The following is a 22,486-nucleotide window of genomic DNA, read 5'->3' on the forward strand; positions in this document are numbered from 1 at the left end:
GGTTAATGCTTAACCAACTTTATTTTCTAAAAATTCTTTGATAAATAAAAAAGAAACTTCTCATTTTTTATCTTTGATTTTGTCTTTGGTGTGTGTGTGTGTGTTTACATGTGAGAGTAACCAAACCTGATGTAGGTCCAAGATTCTTCAAACTACCTCTTCATTTTGTGAGGGACTTCAATCAATAGCACATTCAAGACTATTAAAAACTATATTGGTGCTCGCTTCGGCAGCACATATACTAAAATTGGAATGATACAGAGAAGATTAGCATGGCCCCTGTGCAAGGATGACATGCAAATAAAAAAAAAAAACGATATTGTCATATATTACCAATAGATCAGAATACTAATGAGAAGCATATCAAAAATTGACGGAAATCTCAATAGTTTATCTTTCAAACAATAATAAGTAAGTTGCACGGAACATGATTGTCAGATCTTCAGATTGAGTAAAAAAAATTAAAAATAAAAAGGCTTTAGTCGAATCATGGTTTCTTTGGCAAGGTAGATAAGGGAACCTCTGACCCCGAGTAGTTATTACCACACCTTTACATGAACCAAAATTCAAAAATCTTATCAAAACCCTACACAATATGGATAGTAACCATGTCCAGCTTAAAAACGCACAGGCGCCATGTGATTCTCATTTTCTCTTTTTTTTCCCCCCCTGCCCTGGACCTGAAAGTGTTAAAGAAAACAATAGGAGAACAAGTAAGTGTACAGGGTAGGATTTACTGGCATTTACTTTTAATCTATGGCCCTTCACTCTGTAGCTTATCGGGCCTCTGTCAGTCCCTTTTGCTCCTTTATATTTCATGAGGAGCCCCCCATGCTGCTACTGAGAGACAGAGCCCAAGTGTCTATAAGCTTTTTGTCAGGTAAAAAGAGAAGAAAAAGGAAAGGAACAAGAGGAAAAGCAAAGCTAAGAGGCATCTATTAGATGTCACTAGGCTTTTGTATTCATGTCAATGATTCAGGATTAGAGTATTTGAAATAATCTTATTGAGAGGAATCAAAAGGGCCACCGAGGGAGAGGAGGCTCTGTAGCATATGGCAAAGGCACGAACAATATCTTATTAAAGATGTGTTGGCTAACACTATTACTTTATATTATATTACCAAACTATTGTGCCTCCCACAGTTAGCGGGACGGTATAGTTACCGAGGGCCGTTTTGGAGGTTATCGTGGGGGACCGCGCTGTATCATTTGCCAGCTTGTCTTAGTGAAGCCATGACAAGTAGGGTTTGGAGGCAAGTTTGGAAATGGAACCAAGCACTTCACCTTGAAAAACAAAAATCCCCAAAGCACACAGAAGACCACTCTGTTCCTATGCGAAGTGGCGTATATATACGTTACGTGAATCGAACGCCAACAGCCTTCTCTCCCTCAAAATCAGTTTCATTAAGTGTACATCATTTGCCATATATGACCCCTACCTCCCAGGGAATTATGCAGTTTTGCTGTTTTACATTTTGTTTTGGGTTTAGTGGGGTTTTTGGGGGGGTTATTTTTTTTTGGGGGGGGGGGGTTGGCTTGACTCTCCTTCCCATAAAGAAAACACACACACACACACACACACACAGAAACACAGAACTTCACACTTTAGCAGGATTAAGGCAATTAAAATTCTATTACAATAAGTACTGTAACGTTAAAACCTTCCTTTGCTTCCGGACAAAGGCTTGTAACTGGAGAAAGAGTTTGGGAGGGAGATTTATCTTCATCTACCCACACCTTTAAAGGCAGCAAGCAGCCAAAGACAAACCTGTACTGTTCACCATATTTCATTGATTGCAATTGGAGTATTTAGGTCACTTTTATATTGTCCTGGACAGTATATAGTTACACAGTTTGTATAGGGAGGGATGGGCTGAGGGTGGGGGAGGGAAGGAAGAATTCGTTGTCTATTTCAAATAGTACCTCACATTTAAAATGATCAAAATACCATCTCTTGATCTGTAGGAACCTCAAAATAGAGTTGTTGTTGTTTTTAATCTGGTCAATTTTTATTAAAGAGTTTGGTCAGGTTCTGGCAGTAGGAGAAACAAAGGAAATTCATCAATGAAGAGTTTCAGTCAAGACGGTTTCTCCCCCCCCCCCCCCCAATCTAAGCAACTTCTTTCAGAAAAGTAAAAGCATAGTTAATGCAGTGATATAGTCTCATCACAAACTGACGGTGCGAAGTTGCTAGATGATACACCGGGGACTTTGTACTGCTTTTCTGTATTTTTTTTTTCTTGAACCATTACAAAAGTAAAGTTATGATGACATGGAGGGAAAAAAACACCATGAACTGACACCCGAACCAGTTACACATATACACGGCTGATTCTCTGAATCTCCCTTAAATATATTTCTTGGAAGTTGCTGCCATTGTTTCCTTTACAGGAAAACCACTGTTGTTCATTATACAGCGTCTGCAGTAGTATTATGCCGTGTGAAACTACTTTGCATTATGATATATTGTCAGCATATCTGAAGTGCATTTTAATGTATCCTGGTTGTATATTTGGGAATAGCTGATAGCAAATGGGATACAGACTGCTATTAGCTTATTGTATTTGTTATTTTCTTATCACGGCAGCAAACGGCAGAAAAATGTACAGGGTTCATCTCATATTCAGAATGGTATTATCTGATATGTGATAAAATTTAGAATGATGCTCTCTCACATAAGTCTCATTCCTAATAATCGCATGTGAATTCCCCACTGAGAAAACAAATGTTTAAATACACTACAGTGAATAAACAACTGTAAATTCATGCTCGGTGTCGACACTTGCGTGTCACTTTGGGGAGAAATGTAACCCCCAAACCAACCAAGAGGAGAGCGATTATCCTGCCTGGAGCAATTTTAAAAGGTGAAGTCCTCCTCCTTTTATGTTAAGCCAGCAGTCAAGGTTAGGAAATCAGGTGGTATAAAGGTCTATTCTCTAAGAAATACATGAACACTTCTGGTTTTTCATGCACCAGACAGTCATTTCTCTATTTTACAGAGGAATTATCTTTAGGAGTTGGTCCTTCTAAAAACTAGATAAAAACCAAAATATTAAGAGTTGAAAGGTCAGTGAAATTAAGCCAAGAAACTCTGTCTTAAAAGCCTCCTTTGCAACTTCAATAAAAGTACATGTTTATGTTCCTGTTAGTGGAGGACTTTATTTTTACAGAAGATTAAAAAAAATGTTAATAAAGTTGGGGATTTATATTTGTTGATAAAAGAAGGAAGTCATTTATTGTTGAAGGGCTCAGATGCCTTCACAATCTTATGATTTTGAGTTTAGGAATTAGAACACACCCCCTACCTCGTTCAATAGTGGGGGGGAAAAACTCACACAATTACATCCTAATTCTAAAGTTTTACTATTACTTTCCTATTATACAAATGAACATGCATGTTATATAAATACATTGGGATCAACTAAACAAGAAATTACCTTGGTGATGAGATAACATTGTACTTTTCTGAAAAGTCACATCATTGCATTTATATCTCTTAGATGAAGAATAGATCTTAAATAAAATTGTTTTTTTGAACAACCCTGACATGGTTAAGCTTTTCTACTCGTATAATATATATCATGTAAAATCAACAGGTAAGAGAAGCATTCTAATATTTTCACTCCTGAACATTCTATTGCAGCCAAGAATCATAAAACAAAGCCAATTAATGCCACCTAAATGAAAGTGATCTAGATATGAAAGACCTTTTAAAATACTGGGGGGAAAAAAGATATGCTTTTTTTTTTTCTGTTTAGGAGACACTTAAGTAGAAGAATAGTAATTCCAAACAGGCTAGGTTTCTCATGTTGGGAAGTGTGTGTGTGTGTGTGTGTGTGTGTGTGTGTGTGTGTGTGTGTGTGTTGCATGCATCCACATTACAAGCTAATAAAGGACTGGACTCATTTATTTTTCTCCTTTACTTCATGGTCTAACTATTCATCAGTCACACTGACCCTAAATTGAAAAACCAAACAAATAAATATTGAGTCAACCCCTGTCCTGCTCCACTGAAATAAGTGCCACAAATCGGGCAAGAAACTTTAGGGCTCTTTGTGGAAGGAATCCTACAGCATAATTTGGAGAAAGAAATGTTTTTTGTAAGACCATCTATATTCATCCACGTCATTGCTCAAAGAAGAGTTTCGTGAGTCAAGGGTAGGAAAATAAAGAGTTCTGTGAAGCAAATCGAGAATGGATGGTGACGCTAACTAGATATAGAATAGCATTCTGCACATTTTATATATTCAGTTCAAGCATTTATAAAGAAGTTTTCACCTAGAAAATGGAAGCTATTTTTTATAGATTCAGAAAAACTGGGTTCCCAATTCAGACTACCCTATGTGACTTTTGTCATTATCATCTTTTCTGATTCTACCAAAGTAAACCTAATTAAGAACCTCCCTCATTAGTCTTCTAGAAAAATTAGCACAGCTTATGCTAATTACTCCTGCAAAATTTAATAAACTCGTTGAAATGGGAATAGTCTAATGAGGTTTTATTTATTGAACTAAGATAACTCCAAGGAAAAAGGTTAGGACACAAGGATATCCAATGTGGTAATAAAACTACAATTTATTCAATTTCTAAACACGAATTTTATTGCAAACCTTTTAAATTCAAATATGAGTTACTGTGTGAATATGTTAAATCAATCTCCACCTTAATTCAATAACTGCAAGTCATTTTTTGCTTTTTACTTTAACAATAATTACTACACATAGCCCTTTACCTCGACAATAATGAAATTTGCTGTTATTAGTTCCTGGTCATCAGCTATTAAACATAATACAGTTGACTTTTTCCATATCTACGCAGCCCAAATACCTGGATCACTGGGCACAGCCTGGGTTTTATAATTTTTAATCAAGCCATTTGGCATCAGGCAGAAATATAACCTGGCAGTCTACTCCAGATGCACACACAGTCCCTACATTTGCAGGAATTTTCCAACAAACTTTTTGGAAGTGACTCGACAAATTGTCACAATTGTAAAAAGAGTCATTTTTCTTACTTTGTTGCGTGCTAGTATAAAACAATGAAGTAGAAATCCATTTTCTAAATCACAGTGTGCTACTGCTGATTTTGTTAATTCCATGTGTTTTGGGTTTGTTTGTTTTTTGGATAGACTATGCCAAGCTGGTGTCCCCAAATCACTGGCAGCAAATAATACAGCCAAAATGCAACATAGAAACAGCTTACCCTGCACTGTTGCCGTATGACCAGAAAGCCGGTTCTCTCTGCCCTATAAATAGTTTTCCTGAATAACCACTGCTAAAAAGTCTTATTTTAGCAGTGTTCTTCCAACATCCGAAGGACAAGCAAAAGGAGCTAAAAATTATTGGTGCCCAAAAGGTAAGTGCGTATTAAAACTAGCACAACGATTACCTAGACCCTCAGTTCTGTAATTACATATTGTACGCATCTTGTACAAACAGTTACTACTGCTACTGAATGCAGGTCCCGTAACCTATTTTTACAAAATATTCAGGGATGCTCAGCCATAAATCTGAAAACAAATCAAACCCTAAGCATGTTACACAGATATTATGCAATCAGTAATACAGAATCAAATTGGAAACTATGAGAGTCAAACACGGTTGCCTCCATCTTTTTTTTCTTTTGCAGCAATGTTACAGAATTGAAAAATCTTTCCTATTTTGCCCTTCCCTCTCTAAGTTCTTTTCTTCTTGTTATTCTCTCTCATCGTTAAAAATGGAAGTGTCACATATCAGCATGGACAAGACTGGAGCTTTGAAAACCACTGGCAGACTGGAGGACAAATAAATTCTGAAAACTCAGATGCAAATAAGAATAGCTCGATGAGGTTTTGCATATCAGCTGGCTTCACTGCTTAAAAAGACAGTTCACGGGAGACAGTGGCCGCCACCAGGAAACAAAACATACGTTGGGGCTTGTGCAGACGCACTGGATTTCAGATGTTTTTAAAATTCTCCTCTCTTTACAGAGACCAACATTGGCTACACACTGTGTTCTACTTTGTCAAACCCAAAAGGAAAAAAAAAAATAAAAAATAAAAAGGGATAAATGTCGTGAATAATATCTCAAAAGCCACCAACAGTATAAAGTGCATACTTATTTTGCCTAAATTGTTTGAACTACCCCAGCCAAGAAAAGGTTTTAAGTACCCTACTGGGACAGATGCAAAGCGGCAACAATAGAAGCCACACTAATGCAATCCAGGTAACACAATCCTGTTTCAAAAACACGGGCCGGGCTAATTACAGCGCTGCTGAGTCAAGTTTCTTATGCCATCGCAACCCACAGGAACAGGTCAAAATCAAATGTTATTCAAACCACAGTCCTATCAACCTTCTATATCAGAGTCACGGCTTAAAACCAAACGAAGAACTTAAAAGCTTAACCCATTCACAAGCAAAAAAAAAAAAAAAGTGTTTTTGTTGAGGGTGGCAAGCTAAGGTTCTTGTCATCATCTAAACCAAAAGGAACTGTGTACGGGAACAAAATGCTTCTCGTTTCGAAAGTTTGGGGGACGGTTTGGGCTGGTCCTCTGATCAGAACACTTTCCTTTTGAATGGATGAGTAAGGAAAAGTCGCTTGCAATAACAAGTGGCATTTTAAAGAGGCATATTTAATATGAAACAAACAGCATAAAGATTATTATACTTTTTTTTTTATCTTATTTGAAGATTTTCCCTCCCATTGCAGGGAGGGAAAAAATCTGATGTGAATGGCAGGCCTGCTCTCACAGATGAGCTACAGGCGGTCCACATCCTCACTACATGGTAATTATTTACCTGGGTTAACTCTGAATCAGGTATATTAATAGTTATTACTGATCAGGCAAAAGTGTATGTTGTTAGTAAATACTAGTTGCGAGATATTTAATTAAAATATCTGGTTGAAATGCAATCTTTAGAAAGCCGCTTGGCAATCAAAATTGGGCTGAAGCCTGAAGAAGCCCAGAAGGCAAAACCAACCATGTTTTTTCATAAATGATGAAGAAGCAAACACTTTTCAGGGTAACTGAAAAATGATAAAGCAGGTCCCTAAAAAATAAAGAATTGCGAAGACAGGTAAGGGGGTGGGGCACATTTGTCAAAAATGAACATCACTAAACTCCAAAAGGGACTTTGGTTCAGCTGTAGGTTTCTTTGACGAGGGAGTCAGTCTGTCTTCCTTGCAAGACTCCCTCCCAGCGCGTGGAGGGTGCTAGCCCTTTTCTTGGCTGACAACTGACAGTATCTATAAACCTTCCAGACCATTTAACTCGCAATGAGTAGTGCTATGTAACAAATGGTTTATCATACATGTTCCCATACAATGAATTTCAATAATTAAAATGTAAAGTGAATATTTGGAATGCGACTTTGTATAATATGTGCACACACTGACTTGGAATCACACCAAACAACTAAAACAGATTTATTGCTCTACAGTGATTTACTTGGTCATGTCAGATTAGTAATATAGATCTGTTTAAAAAAACATGATAATTAAGACAAGCAGGGTAAATTAATCAGCTTACAATACAGTATGAGCTCCAATCAAACCCAGGAAATAACAGTAGAAAAATCTTGGTTCACAGATCTCTTTAAAACTGCTTTTTTATGCATAAATAAAACCTTAAAATGTAGATGGATTACATCCAACAGAACTACTGTAGCTAAAAGTGATAATGATTCAAACATTTTTCAAATAAAAGTTAAATATTTATAAGCACCCAACCACATTTCATAAATCACAAACTATTATTATTTTATTTCTGAAGCTTCCTGGCACAGCATGAGGACTGAGCCACAGAAAGTCAAGAGAGGGAAAAAAAAGAAAATATTCCTTGAGGAGCGTGAATCAGACACAAAACCAGAGCAATGCAAGAAAACGGGCCTCCAAAGAACATTCCATATGGCTTTCCCAGGAATCGCAATAGCTCGGCGCAGATGAAGTCATGACCAACAGGCAAATTTCGGCCACATGCATTTCCAACCCTCGCCCGTGAGCAACACAAGGCAGGTGTTTCATTATAATGAGGAATAAGAATTCAGTGAAAGTAGAGTGGTCCCTACCTGTCAATTATCACTGGATCTGAGGGAGTCTCATTTCGGTTGCCACAGCTTTTCTTGTCACAACAGCGGCTAGGGGAGCAAAAGCGAAAGGATTTAGTACAATCATTACATGGTAAAATCATCATTTAGGCAGACAGAAGGTTCAAATTGCTGGGTTGCAAATGCTAGAATTACCACAAAGCCATACCTGGCAATCAACGGATCCCAGGGACAGAAAATTCTATTTGGGTCACCTATGGGTTAATGGCCAGGCTTAACCTCTCCCTGGCACAAAGGAGGAGAGAGAAAAGGAGACTCTCCCGGAGCCAGGACTGCCAGCCCTTACATGGGGTCTTCCTATCACTGCCCGCAGCATTGGGAGAGTTCCCTGTGAAATGCATTATTATAACATCTACCCAATGAGAACAGTCAGGGTTGTGGGTGGCTCAAACGTTCTTCCCTCAAGATCACACTAATTGTGTGGAACGTGTCAATAATGAGGTATGAGTGATTTCTCCTCCTCCAGTCATTTTGTGTTAAGTGGATTCCTTTTTCTTCTCCTTTCTCTTTTATGGGAGACATTTTCTTCAACCACAGGCTTTCCAGAATCCTAAAAGCTCTACAGGTTAGCTTTTGAACCATCTGCACTGAGAATAAAAATATTCACACAATAATTAAGACAAACAAGAAACAAGATAAGGGGAAGTAGAAATCTGCATGTCCTCTGGCTTTGGGGCCCTGAGCTGGCCACTGCGTAAGTGATCTGGAAAAACTATGGACAGTTGATCTGAAGGTTAGCAGAGCACTGACAGTAGAAGCTCTTCGTTAGGTCAGGAAAAACAGCCATGGGCAGAAAAAGCACCCACTATCAGATTCCACCCCAGCTGTGACCTTATGTCTGTCACCTTTTTTTTTTTAACTGAGATGCTTCTAAAGGGTAAAAAATGATAGTTTTTTAAAGTTATTCATGGTCAATGGAAAGCTATCCATCTGAGACTTATTTGCAAATAAAAACATGTATCCACTGGGCAGTCTGCATTCAGGGGCACATTAGAAAAGCACATATCTGATCAGTCAAGGAGGTGAGGAAGTGATCTAAGGGTTATACACACCAGGCCCCACAAATAATACGCACTTACCCAGGCACATGTGTGTAAACACACACGCACTCGACTTAGTGAATCGTAGAGTGGCGGAGAGAACCAGACATTGAACTTCACTTCCAGGACCCAGAAATATGTTCCTACATAGGGCATCTTTCACCAAAGTTGGGAATTCTCTCTCCAGGCTGTAACTATATCCCTGAGAAGAGAATCAGCTTCCAAGTTTGGTGCTAATTCTGTTTATCTCTCATACGTTCAGAAAGCAAGAGTAAGAATTGCATCTCCCTTGTCAAACAAAGCCCCAACTGAATACCACGCTATCACCTATATAGCCTTTGCCTTTCTGATTCTGAGGGAAATACGTCCTCTAGGCCTGAGTTAAGCTGATTTCAGGGGCAAGAAAGTCCAAAGTGTCCCAATGATTGAGAGACCCATGAAGGAACAAGAAATGAGAACTACAGTAGTTGGGATGCATGCAAAACATAATTTAAAAACTCAACTCCATCTCTGAACGCTGATCCTCTACTCCTACATTTCAAGGGCAGAAGAGCATAGAGGTTAAGAACACTGGTTCTGGAGTTGGACAGAGCTCCCTAAGTCACCATGAGCAAGGTAGTCCCCCTCACAGAGTCTAAGTTTCCTCATTTGTAACATGGAGCCATTGTCGTGCCCACCTCTAATTGAGAGGGTACAGAGTCAATGCAATAAGGGTGTAAAGACGGGCTCCGAGACTGAGCCTACTGGCGCTCCAGGAAGGGCAGGGTCATGGTCACTCCCGGCCCCTGCCTCCTTTGGCCTCCTCCTCCTCATCCACATCTGAGCAAGGCTGCCCTGTGCTCTGCAGAGGCAACAAGTCTCAGAAAGCAGCCCATCGACACAGCCCAAGACCCCCTCTACCCAGGGAGAAAACCAATGGATTGGAAGACCTATTTCTTTTTCAAAATAGTGAGTGGGCAGTGCAAGTCCCCAGTGGTGGCATCCTCACCAAGGTCCTGCCCAGACTAAAGCTCGCCAGGGACTCTCCAACTTTTATAATGGAAGTTGTGGAGTCGAATCTACATCTCAAGTTTGTCTGACTCTCTCCCTCCCTCCCTCTGCTACCCCCCCCCCCCCCGGTCCTAGCCACTTGCGTCTTTTTGGATTCGTCCGATGGCCTCCCACCTGGCCTCACTGCCTTCACTCTTTACTCTCTGCAACAGCCTGAGTGATCTTTTCAAAGTATTAATAGGACTGTGTCACTTCACTGCCTGAGACCTTTTAATGCCTTCCCATCGCATGTAGAATGAATCTATGGCATGACATGATGCCACACCACCTCCCAATCTCCTGTCACCTCCTCCACTTTCCCAGTCTGCAGCCCCACTGGCCAATTCCAATCTCTCTGATGTGTCCTGTCCAGCCTGACCCCCAGCCCAGGCCAAAGCAGGCCTCCCACCTGCTCTGTCTCCTCTGGCCCCTCCCTAGTCAGTCAGTCCCTGGTCCCCCTGCAGAACTCAGCCTCTAGGCCCTTTCCTGCAGGGCTGGCCCCGACACCTGCCCTTAATCAAAGTTAGGTTTCTGCTGGTTTTATCTTTCAGGGCACTTGACACAATGCAAACTCCATTCTTACATATATATTTATGTCAATTTTTTTGTTGCTATCTTTCCCTTTCCCCGTATCCTTCATAAAGGAAGAGATTGTCAATTTTATTTACCTAAAGAGTAGCATAAGGCCTAGAACAGAGAACTCAAATATTGGATTGATTGATTGATTCACTCTAAGAATGAATAGAATGTATTGGGGGAAAGGGATAAATACAATCCAAAAAATAGAAAGGTGACAAAGAAAACCAAGCTGACCCTCTGGGCAGACGCTGATAATGAAGGGAAGTGTAGTCTCCCTCCCCACCTCCATCCTCACTCATACAGCTAACCACCTCCCCCAAGCGAGTACCACACTAGGCCAGAGATTGGTCCTTTGACTTAAGCACTGTCCCTACCTCCTTAAAATAAAAATGCCTTTGAGAGAGGGCAGAGGAATTGAAGAACAGCATAAATGAGAACCACCCCCACCCCGTGCTGTGCCCCTAAGGACCAGGCAGATTTGAAGAACAGAAGTGCAGAAGGAAAGAGAGAATGAATAGGAATAAAATAGGGGAATGAACGAAAGAGAAAACGGAATCAAGGGGCTGCTGGAGGTCACTTAACACAAATTTAAAAAAAAAAAAAAACTTTAGTTGAAGGGTGGAAAATAGCCCACAGGTTCCTGTCTCGCAGGTCATGTCACTGCATCACACGGCATTCCCAAAGCGAGATACTTGGGCTCCGCTCTGCACCGGGGGTGGTGACAAAAAGTGTCTACGGCATGAGCCCACTTTAAATAAATGTGTGTGTGTGTGTACATGCAGTATATGCAGGTATATGTATATATGGAATTCTGCGCAGCATTAAAAATAAATGAAGGTGGGTTTTTACTCACGACCATGAAAATAAGTTTACATTATGTGGTGATTGGAGAAAACCAAGTTGCAAAATATGTATGGTATGGTCCTATTTCTGGGATAAAAATGTGAGAGAGAGAAAGAGAGGGAGGGAGGATAGGAGGATTTGTCACAAGCACGGCTCACAGCCTCTCTTCACGCATCTCTGCACGACGTGACTGCCTTAGGAAGGCCTGCCTGGACCCCGAGCACCGGAGCTCTCGGCCCCTTAACCTGTTTCACTTTTCTTCCTGAGCCTCGCCACATTATACTTCATGCTGGTCTTCTTTTTCATTGTCTGACTCTCACACTAGAACCTAAACCCCACAAGGACAGCAGCTTAAGATTTTTTTTTTTTTTTTTTTGTATTTTTCTGAAGTTGGAAATGGAGAGGTAGTCAGACAGAATCCCGCATGCGCCCGACCGGGATCCACCCGGCACGCGCACCAGGGGGCGATGTTCTGCCCCTCTGGGGCACTGCTCTGTTGCAACCAGAGCCATTCTAGCGCCTGAGGCAGAGGCCATAGAGCCATCCTCAGTGCCCAGCCAACTTTGCTCCAATGGAGCCTTGGCTGCGGGAGAGGAAGAGAGAGACAGAGAGGAAGGAGAGGGGGAGGGGTGGAGAAGCAGATGGGCACTTCTCCTGTGTGCCCTGGCCAGGAATCAAACCTGGGACTCCTGCACACCAGGCCGACGCTCTACCACTGAGCCAACCAGCCAGGGCAAGACTTTTTTATTTACCTTTATATCCCCAGTGACTAGAACAGAGACAGGTACACTCTAGGCACTTGGGGGAAAAAATTTTTAATAAATGAATAGAAACTTCAAAGCCATAACCCATAGGGCGTGGAATAAGAGAGGGGAAGAATGGAGGGTATATATTGTATTTAAATACATCTTTAGTCTTCGGCTTTGTATTGCATTATTACCTTCCTATTGAAAAACTAAAAATCAACTGTCAGTGGGAGAAGGAAGGGCTTCCCTTGGACCAAGCTGACATCTATCCCCCTGTGGTTCCCTAGTTCTAGCCCCAGGGTGAAGCAGACCAAAGACCTGTCCTTCCCGTGACAGTGTTTCCTGCCCACTTAAGTCCTCCATGCTCTGAGTTGAACTGCCCCTAATTTCTTCCACTGAACTCATACAGACCCAGAAAGGTGGGCACCAACCTCCACCATACACAAGACAGGCATTAACCAAGGACCGCTGAAAAGGAAACAGCTTCACTGGTGTTTAAGGCAGAAGAGAACTGAGAGTGAAACAATACAGTACTCGGGACAGCAGACGCAAAAGCATTTCAAAGGCAAAGTTCCCGTGGCAATGAAAGAGCTCACAGTGATAATTATGTCCTCATTACTGGGTGATTGATGGGTCTTCATCTATTCAGAGAGGTGTTTCTTATGCTCCTACTTGTGTCTCTGGCACTGTACCAGGCACAGACCTGGTATTAGCTCCCTAAAGCAGGTATCTATCAAGGACTTAAGAGTTTCCGAATCTGCTTTGTCACAGGGCAAGACTCCCACTCTTTCATATACCTTCTCAACCTGCAAGTGGCAGGAGACCGATGCAGCCCATCACAGGAGTGGGTACTCAGCTCCTGTTAGAATAAGTACACTGTGGGCTCAAAGCAGCAGCTCTTTTCCCAGCGGGCCCATGCATCTCCCAGACAATCCTGCACACCCAGGGAAAGGCAAACTTATCAGCCTCTTCTTCAGCAGCCTGACACAGGTGGCCTGTCTCCAGTGAGCTGACATGCAGCTCCATAAATCAGGGCAAGAAACAGCTAGATGTTTTCTGGTCGTGGGACCTGCAGATCCTCACCTTAGGCACACGCAGCTTCTTCCAATGAGCCGAGGCTCTCTCACCTGGAGAAAAGCACCCTACCACTCTCCACGCTCCACAATAAAAACTAAAATATCTTCCCCGTTCAGCCAAAGTGGCTGTAGAATAAGATAATGAAATTATCTGAAGAGTATGATTAATAGTGGTAAGAATAAGTTTATTCTTTCCCTTAGTTTATATATATTGTCAAGTTTTCCCATTGTCTTAAAAAAAAAAAAAAAAAGACTTGCTACTCCTTTTTTAAGTTAGTTTCTTTGCTGTCCAACTTTCTCCTTGCCAGAGTCTCCATCACTGCTTGCACCCCCATAAAAACTGGCTTCGTTCACCTGTGACCTTTAGCTGCTTTTCTCAGCCTTCGTGTCCATCCCCCTAGTATTTGCATGACAGCGCCTGTCTTTGAAACACCCACCTTTTATTTCTATGCCCTGTTCTGCTCAAGGTCCTTTTCTCTAATCTTCGGCACACCCTCCCTCCTCACTACATGTGATTATTGCCCAAGAATGTATCCAAGGCTCTTCTCTTTCTTCTCGTACCTTTGTCAAATCCCTTGTAAGCCCATAGCTTTGACCCTCATCTTTGGGAAAAGACCTCTGAAGTTGGTGGATTTCCACCCCAACTCTCTTCCCTGCTCCAGGCCATAGGTCCACCCACCCGCAGACCTCTCTATAGAGAAGTCCTACCTGGACCACTGACACATGGGCCTGAACACTTCATGCATCCTCTAAAATCCCTGCCCTCTCTCATTCTCCTCCCCATTCCTGTGGCTCCCACCTGCCCACAAGAATGTCCTGCCCTCTCTCAACAGCTACAGTCCTTTGCCTGAGCTCTCACCCCAGGCAACCCTTTCTATAGTAGCCCAGTTATCTGCCTACAGGTCTCATCTGATCTGTCCACTCTCCTGCTGCAGGGCTCAGTTCTGTTGGGCTCAGTATCCCACAGTGCTTTGCACACTATACGCGTTGAAAGAATGAATGAAAAAATCCCCTTAACCACCACACCTGGAATAAAATACGTAAATGCTTCGGTAGACACTTCACTCCTTTTGAAGTTCTCTTGTCAAGCCTTCGCTCTGAACAACTATGGGCCACATACCTAGCTAGACACTGGACACTGCTGCCATAGTGGCTACTACTTCTGCTTCTATTCCTATTAATACTAATACTACCGCTACTACTGTAAATAACAACAATAGACATTCGGTATCTGCCATGTGCCGGACACCATGATGAGCCTTTATGGGGATTATAGCATCTAACCTTAACAACTCCCTATAAGACTTTTCCCCCACTTCACACATGGACCCGCTGAAGCACACAGGAAAACTGAGTGCCTTCCCTGCCTTCAAGCTCTTAGTCCAGCAAGGAAGACGGGATGTGGACCCATAGTGACATGTGCAGAGAGTGCTGTGCAAGAGAAGCACGGGGTAGACTGGCAATGCCTAGCACAGGGATACCATTCAGAACAAGGGCCAGGGACGCTTTCCTGAAGCAGCTATGCCAAAGTGGGGATCAGAAGGACAAACATCAGAATAAGCCGGGCATAGAGGAAGGTAGAAGAGGCCAGGTCAAGGGAGAGGCTAACCCTGCAACTGTCCTGTGCTCTAGAGAGAGAGAACATCTGCTCCAGCCTGCCTGGGAGTGTGGGAGTTGGGTTCATCTAACAAGCAGGGCTCCTACTTTCTATTCACACTTAAACATAGGATGTTGAGATGCACTTATAGCCAAATCCCTTATGGACTCCCACTTAAAAAAAAAAAAAATCCTGTACGGGTCCATATTATTTTAAGACCTTAACACCAGGTATCAGCAAAATGTAATGATAGATTCCAATTTACTAAAAATGCAGACATTCTCTCAGAATTCCACCAAAAGTGCTCTCTGCCACCAAGTCAAAGAGGTTTTGTCTCAAAGAGTGGCGATAATTATAAGCCAATGGTGGCAAGTCCGTCAGTAGGCTCATGCCCTGGGGTCATCCTCACAACAGAACAAAATGAGTTTCTTAAAATGTGCAACCACCGGAGACACAACTTCCTTCTTTTCTTTTTTCTCTCTTTCTTCCCTTTTTTTATCCTTTTCCTGCAACAAAACAGAGTCATCCCAAGCCTTTTCCTGTCGATGTAAATTCTCTGTGTCTCCTTTACTATCGCCCCAACGTACCATAAATACACAGCTTTTGTGACACAAGCACAAAGTTTTATTGTGCCGTTAGCCTTGATAGAAAGCATGGCAGAAAGTTGTTTAGAAATTAAATATCTAAAACACGCTATTTTAAAATCCAGGGCCCTCACTATTTCATGTCTGCAATGAAGAAATTTCATCTTGGGGAGAGCAAGCTGTCTTTCACACCATATGGCTAATGGTGGTGCATAGCAATTAGCCAGGCTGATTAATGGTGAACAGACTCTAATTTTATGCTTATAATTGAGCCTGCATTTGCACCCCTGGTGCAAATTCAGCACATCCCAACTTCCACTTACAACAGGCAAGAAATCAAGAGAAATAGGATGGTGTGTAAAGTGAGATTTTTTTTCCTAAAGCCCCCTAAAGAGCATCAGATTTGCAATTTAAAAGACTGTTAGCCACACAATAGATGACAGGTTTGTGTAATAGGGTCATGGCGGCCTGGTAAACAAACAGTACCCCTTACACATCTATAGGCAGCCAGGAAAACCGTAATCTGTAACATTAACAGGATGACATTTTGAATATGGCTTTTCCCTCTCAGCCATGCAGTACAAACATCATCATTTGCCTTCAGTGGCTTGAGATTTTTATTTTTGCTATTTTTATGTTTCTGAAAAATAGAAAGAACATCAGCAGTAAAGCATAGCAACCAGCATAATAAAGTACTTTGGACCAATGCATTTTAAGAACAAGAAAAATATAAACTGCATTAATAGAGGGTAGGCTTGTGTGTGAAAGGCATAATATATCTTTAAGTATTTCAAGAACAGAATTATTCCTTGCAGAACCCAAACATGCACAGATATGAGATGCAAATCTATAATATATAGGTATTAGTTGTACTATTGGTTGAGATCCATCTTCCTGTCTGTCTCCTATTTTGCTAGACTCATATGAAAGAGAATATTGAAAATTCATTCTAATGACATGCTAATTGTGGGACTCTAAAATCTAGTCAGAAAAAAAATAGTACTACAAAGGTGGTCATGTTTTAATGCTTTTTCTAAGCATTCATTTAATTCTGAAAAGTGCCAATCAGCTTTAATCATACAATTGCTGTATACAGTGTAACATTAATTTTTGCCTAATATCTTCTGAGAAATCTATGACCATATTTTTGGATTTTGCTACTGCTTTAGAGTTAAAGAGCAACCTGTTTTTAAATAATTAACAAGTTTTACAAATCACTGAAGCGAAAACTTGTGAAACTCCTGTATATTTTAGATTAATATATTAAAAGTATGGTTTCTTTTCTAAGAAAAAAAAATTTTTAGATACATTATTCTAGATAAGGAAGGAATATTTGGGATTTCAGTAAGGAAACACACTCAGCCCATTCTATTTTATTGCTACCTGTAGATTTTTAAGACTGATCGTCCCACAAGTCCATGAGCAGCAAATAAAGCCCACCATGCTGCACCCCTAACGGGACTGGTCAATAATAATCAGAAGAGGAGCCAAGCACGCTTTGTGCAAGGGAGAGCCTGCGTGACTAACAAAGCAATTAGTAGCCTTGCTCTGATGCATAGTGGCATCTTCATGCTTTATCCAATTACTCAGCATATATCAGGAGCAAAGTAACAGTGTTATTTTATGAAGAATAAGAATCCTAAACTGCAAGCTACAAGGTGTTCTCTGGCCTACTTTCCCACATGTGGAGGACTGGCTGAGACCATGGAACTGAATGTGGTCCATGTGCCTATTTTCAAACGTAGTAGCTAGTAGGTTCAGTGTGACAGCGGGTAAAAATAAATACGCTCATTTGCAGATGGCATGATTTTTATACCTTTCCGGGACCCATCTTTGCTATCCTTCCAAAAGCTCACTACCCCTGAGAAATATTAGCTACATTCTTATAGTTAGATACAGAGTAACTAAGCTTAAGAGATCAGAATCAAGGGGCGGGGGCGGGGGGTCAAAGAAAATCCACACTCAACTTAAACAGGAATGCTGTCTATGTGTGGACATCATATTTTTAAGTGAGAGAATTAAAAAGAGGAACCATACCTTAAGTCTTATCAAACAGAGGCTTCTGCTGACATTAATAGAACTCTTACTCATTTTACAAGCAATGCAGTTGAGCGCATATATTAACACTAAAAGGGTTATATTGTATTTTATTCAATTGAAAGGAAGAAGGGGAGGGTACTGCTTCATGCCCATTAACAGTGTGATATCAAAATGGAAATGTACATCTTACAGGATGGACTCCAATAAATAATTGAAAACCACTCTGATGCCTGACAATTTAGGACCAAATACTCATATCTAACAGCTCGTTTTAGATTGTCTAATAGAAGAAAAATAAGTGGGTCCTCCGATATAAACCTGAGTTCACCTGGATCTGAGATACAAATTCATCTTCTCTTTGCTAAATTAAAGGGAGAGAACCAGGTATTTCTTACCTGCACATAATCTCGTGGGTGAGCAAGACTCGGCACATTTCTGGGTTCTTGTCTTGGCCTTCATACACTATGGCCTGTAAACAAAGGCAGAATTTGAGCTAAGAATGAAACCAAGTTGCAGAGAACTATCACGGCGAGCTCTCGACCACTTCACCACTGCTGCGGGCCAGTTAGCTTTCAGGAGCCCAGAGGCTCCCTGGGCTGATTATAACAAGAGACTTTGGTAAGGATCAACCGAAACTGAGTGGAAGGGGCTACGTTCCTCTCTAGTCTGTCAATCACCAGTCTGTCATCAAGACAACCACAATTCTCTCAATTCAGAATAAAGAGAAATCTAATCAATGATGAGGGGAAAACTAGCCAGTTAAGCAGATTGAAATACTATTGATTTAAAAAAGAGAAAAGTACACGATCTGAATGTATTTGCCAGCTCACTTTACTACTTCCATCCCCAACATGTAGTAGTCTAGAGGTGAGCAACAGAAAACAAGTGGGGATATAAGCTGCAAGACCATACACTCATTGTCCCCTCTGAGATGACTCATCAATCAGGGAAAACCATTCTCCCCACCAACAGGCTGAAAACATGTGCTCTCCAGGGTGTACACCCACCCAAACAGTAATGCTCGCCAGCATATGTGTGGGCTGAAGTCATATAGTCATCTCCCTAAACTAAGAAGAATTACATCTGACTCTCAAAATCTGGAGTCCCAAACCACCTCACCAGCCAAGATGTTTCTGTCTGCTTTTAGTAATGTGTGTACAAACATTTCACTTAAGATCACTAGGAAGTTTCCCTGAGACCTCAGCTTCCTGGAAGATCTACATCTGAGCCAAAGGAAAACTCGCTGCTATTGGTAGAGCAGCGCTCTGCATCGGGATACATCTTAACTAACTCAACACTGTATTACTGCATAATACTAACATAACATAGCTTCAGATTGTTAATAAAATTACTTTCACACATTCACATAACCCTCAACTGCTTGGTGATAAAACTACTTAAATTAACCAGAGACTATCCTCATTTAGTACGTACAGATGCTACAGTAACTAACTTGTAGTGGGTGCTAATGTGCTTTGTTTATGAACCTGGGACTTTTAGAACCTGTAAATGATGAGAGCTTAAGACACCTTGTGTGGGGACCCTTGCACATGCTCTGGTTAAGATATCTAGCTCCATTACAAAACAAAAATAGCAATAAAGTAAAAAAGAACAAAACGTACCTGCATAAAAAGAAAACATTTCCCTACCATTAACCCATCAAAATTATTTTTAAGGTTAACTCTCAGTTTAAGGGTTTACTTTGACATAGTTTAGACTTACAGAAAAGTTGCAAAAATATAGAAGTCAAAGATGCTCTTTACTCAGACTCATCAAATGTTTACATTTTACTAAAGGTCTTATTCTTTTCCCTCCACTTTTCCCTGAACCATCTATTAGTAAATTGCAGACATACCCTAAATACTTCAACATGTATTTCCTTAAAGCAAGGAATTCTCTTACATAACCACAGTACAATTATCTGAATCAGAAAATTAACATTGATACAATACAGTAATCTAATCTACAGACTTTGTTGAGATTCACCAATTATCAATAATATCCTTAGAGAGAAAAAAAAATCTAGTACCAATCATTGCATTCAGCTGTATGTCTCCAATATAGAATATTCCTGAGTCTTTGCATTTCATGACACTGACATTGTTGAAGAATACAGGCCAGATCTTGTGTAGAATAGCCTCAGTTTGGGTTTGTCTGATGTTTCCTCAGATTTAGACTGAAGTTGTACAATTCAGAGCCAGAATACCACAGAATGTGGCGCTCAGTTCTCAGGGTATCGAATGTCACTGTCATCTAGTTCCACTACTGGCAGTAAACTCTAACCACTTGGTTAAGGTAGTGCCTGTCGCCCACCAGAGATCATCAGCCAGACTTCAGCACCTTATGTAACTCATAACCATCTTCTAGGGAGACGATCTAGGTTTTGTTAATGGTACACTGTCCCTCACATTTTTATCCTCTAGCTAATGGCATGCATTGATGATCCCTTTCTGTATTCTTAAAGGACCTTTTCAAACACCCAAGAAGTTGCTTTACCCAAGAAAAATGCATTCAGTGAATCGAAAACATTCTGGAAAGCAGAATTTTTATCTGCCAGCTTTATTTACTACAATCACTGCTGGAAAACCAAAGAAACACTGTCAATAACTGATTAGATCTCATACATGGTGCTAAAATATGCTAATCACCCATTTCTGTGAAGTCCTATTATCACTACACGTTTCGTATGTTCTCTTAATATCCCCGATAACCTCTGTTTCAACTTTAGTTTTTTGTCAATGCTAAACTAATAGAAGTAACTTGGTAAATAAGTTCACAGGTATTGGTGGGGTTTTCCCTCCTGGTAAAAAAAGAAAGAAAAAAAGTTTGATTCTTTGGGGGGAGGTGGAAATATCAGTTACAACAGACCTTCTTGTTTTATATCTAAATGACATGTAGTATTTTTACTGAATCTTCCAGTTTCATTAAAATCAGTGGGCCCATGCTGCAAAAATGGATGTAACACCCCAAACAGTCAATAATCCATGAATTCCCAGGAACCCCATATTTTTATCCATGACGGAACATCATTCGCTGAAGGCCCCGGACCTCTGTAACACATCTCCCTACCGAATGCCAAACTGCCACTTCGCCTCTGGCAACAGAGGCCAAAATGGAGAATCTTTCTCTGAGTCAAGCCCAGAAAAATGAAAGCATGAGTTTGGATTTGCTCAGAAATAGTCAGGAACTGAGGAGAAAGGAAGCGTGAAGTTTCTGCTGTCCCTTTCCATACGGTCTCAACAGAACAATATTTTTCAGCACCTACATGCAGAAAAAGAAGTGCTTGCTGCTTCTGTGACTTCTGAAATAGAAGTGAAACAGGGAGTCTTTTCACTGTCCTATGAGTAACAACTACAATCCTTTGAACAGAGTCAACTGGAACCTCAGTGTAACAGGGTCAGCTATGGAGTGGAACTCAAAGACAGATTCATCTCCAACCTCACCTAAAGCAGTCTTTGTGGCTTTAAAAAAGCTTGTTAAGACACACGCGCACACACACACACACACACACACACACACATAAAATCATGTAAAAGGTATGAGCCAGGCAATCAATGATCAAATGAGCTCCATTACAGGGAAATATGTAATGCATAAATTCATTTTAATGTATCTCTCAAATGCAGAGTCTCAACAACAAGACAGACTTTTAAAAATGCCACCAAGTTCACCCTCCAGCTTACGCACCCAAAGGATAGCACACATCAACTCTCTACCATCTACAGTTACTACACACGCAGAGATGGGTTCACAGTTCAGCACACCCAGACTTTAAGCCTAAAGGGAAAGGAATCCTTTAACACCAACATAGAAAGAAGTTCCTGCTTTTCTTCTTAATTTAAATATGTGCCTCTGTGGGGTGTGAACAAAGCTCATTGGGGTTGGATCAGCTGGGAGATCACAGGAGCATATAAACAGCATTGACTATTTTAAGTGAAACCATTTTAATAGACAGCTGGTTGAGGGCCCAAACAATGGAAAACCAAGAAGAAGGCTTATTTTCATCCTCCATAGTAAATTATGCGTCTGTTCCCTGTGAGGAAGGTAGTCCGCTTCGAGAGCAACAAAGACAACAGTGATTTAAATAAATCAATGTGTTTATCAGGAGTAAGGATGAGAGGCCTGTTAGAGAGATGGGTGGGAAGAGAAGAGAAAGCATAGAAAATATTTATTTAAAGAAGTGAGTGGATGGTATAAAGCAAGTTGCAGTTTTAACCTAAGCAACAACAACAACAACAAAAACACAATATCAGGCAGAAAACAATGTTTACATTATTCTGCCAATGGCAAATAAATGCCTTAAGGTGGCAGGAATGCTTGTTCAGGAAGAAAAGTAAAAAAATAAACAGAGTTAACTTCATCTCAACTCTAAAAACCTGGCGAAATTGAAAAACAAGTTGTCCAAACTTGACATGTTTGGAGCAGATTTATTTTTCTGATATACTAGCAGCCTCCCTTTTCTTAATGCCTTCCTCTGTGAAGCAGAAAGAAAATATGCACTTATTTGTAATATTCCTATTAACTTTCAGATCGAAAGGCTTTTTCCAAAATAATGTTTTATAATTAACAACAACAACAAAAAAAACAATAAGAATTATTAAACTTTCACATCTTTATGCAATTATGCAGAAGGTTTATAGTGAGAGGATAAAATGCCATCAATCTCAAATGCCCAATTGTAAATTAACCGATAGCCCTTTGAAAAGAAATCAATCAATCAATAGTGAAAATCTGCCTTGGCTGACACTGTTTTAGAAGGCATCTTGTGAAATGCGGTCCATCCCTGCTTTTCTAAGATATCACTGGGTTTTTAAAAGTTAACCGAAACTTACTGTGGATCAAGACCACACAGTAAAACAGAAAAT

The 22,486-nt window shown here is 40.6% G+C and overlaps 1 protein-coding gene and 1 non-coding gene across 9 annotated transcripts in view; one reads left to right on the plus strand and one right to left on the minus strand.

The window, feature by feature from the left end:
* Positions 1–22,486, minus strand: part of EBF1 (EBF transcription factor 1) — a 394,807-nt gene that overhangs the window by 362,575 nt on the left and 9,746 nt on the right. For all 8 annotated transcript variants that reach the window (XM_066341923.1, XM_066341929.1, XM_066341924.1 and 5 more), the window contains exons 5-6: positions 18,017–18,090; positions 8,049–8,117 (exon numbers count right to left, since the gene is read on the minus strand). In XM_066341923.1, the coding sequence (XP_066198020.1) occupies positions 8,049–8,117; positions 18,017–18,090 (143 nt within the window). The remainder of the gene's footprint in view (positions 1–8,048; positions 8,118–18,016; positions 18,091–22,486) is intronic.
* Positions 218–324, plus strand: LOC136377779 (U6 spliceosomal RNA). The gene has a single exon (XR_010746410.1). It is a non-coding gene; the product is annotated as a U6 spliceosomal RNA (small nuclear RNA).

The sequence above is a fragment of the Saccopteryx leptura genome, chromosome 6 (assembly GCF_036850995.1).
Source record: "Saccopteryx leptura isolate mSacLep1 chromosome 6, mSacLep1_pri_phased_curated, whole genome shotgun sequence".
Taxonomy (NCBI): Eukaryota; Metazoa; Chordata; class Mammalia; order Chiroptera; family Emballonuridae; genus Saccopteryx; species Saccopteryx leptura.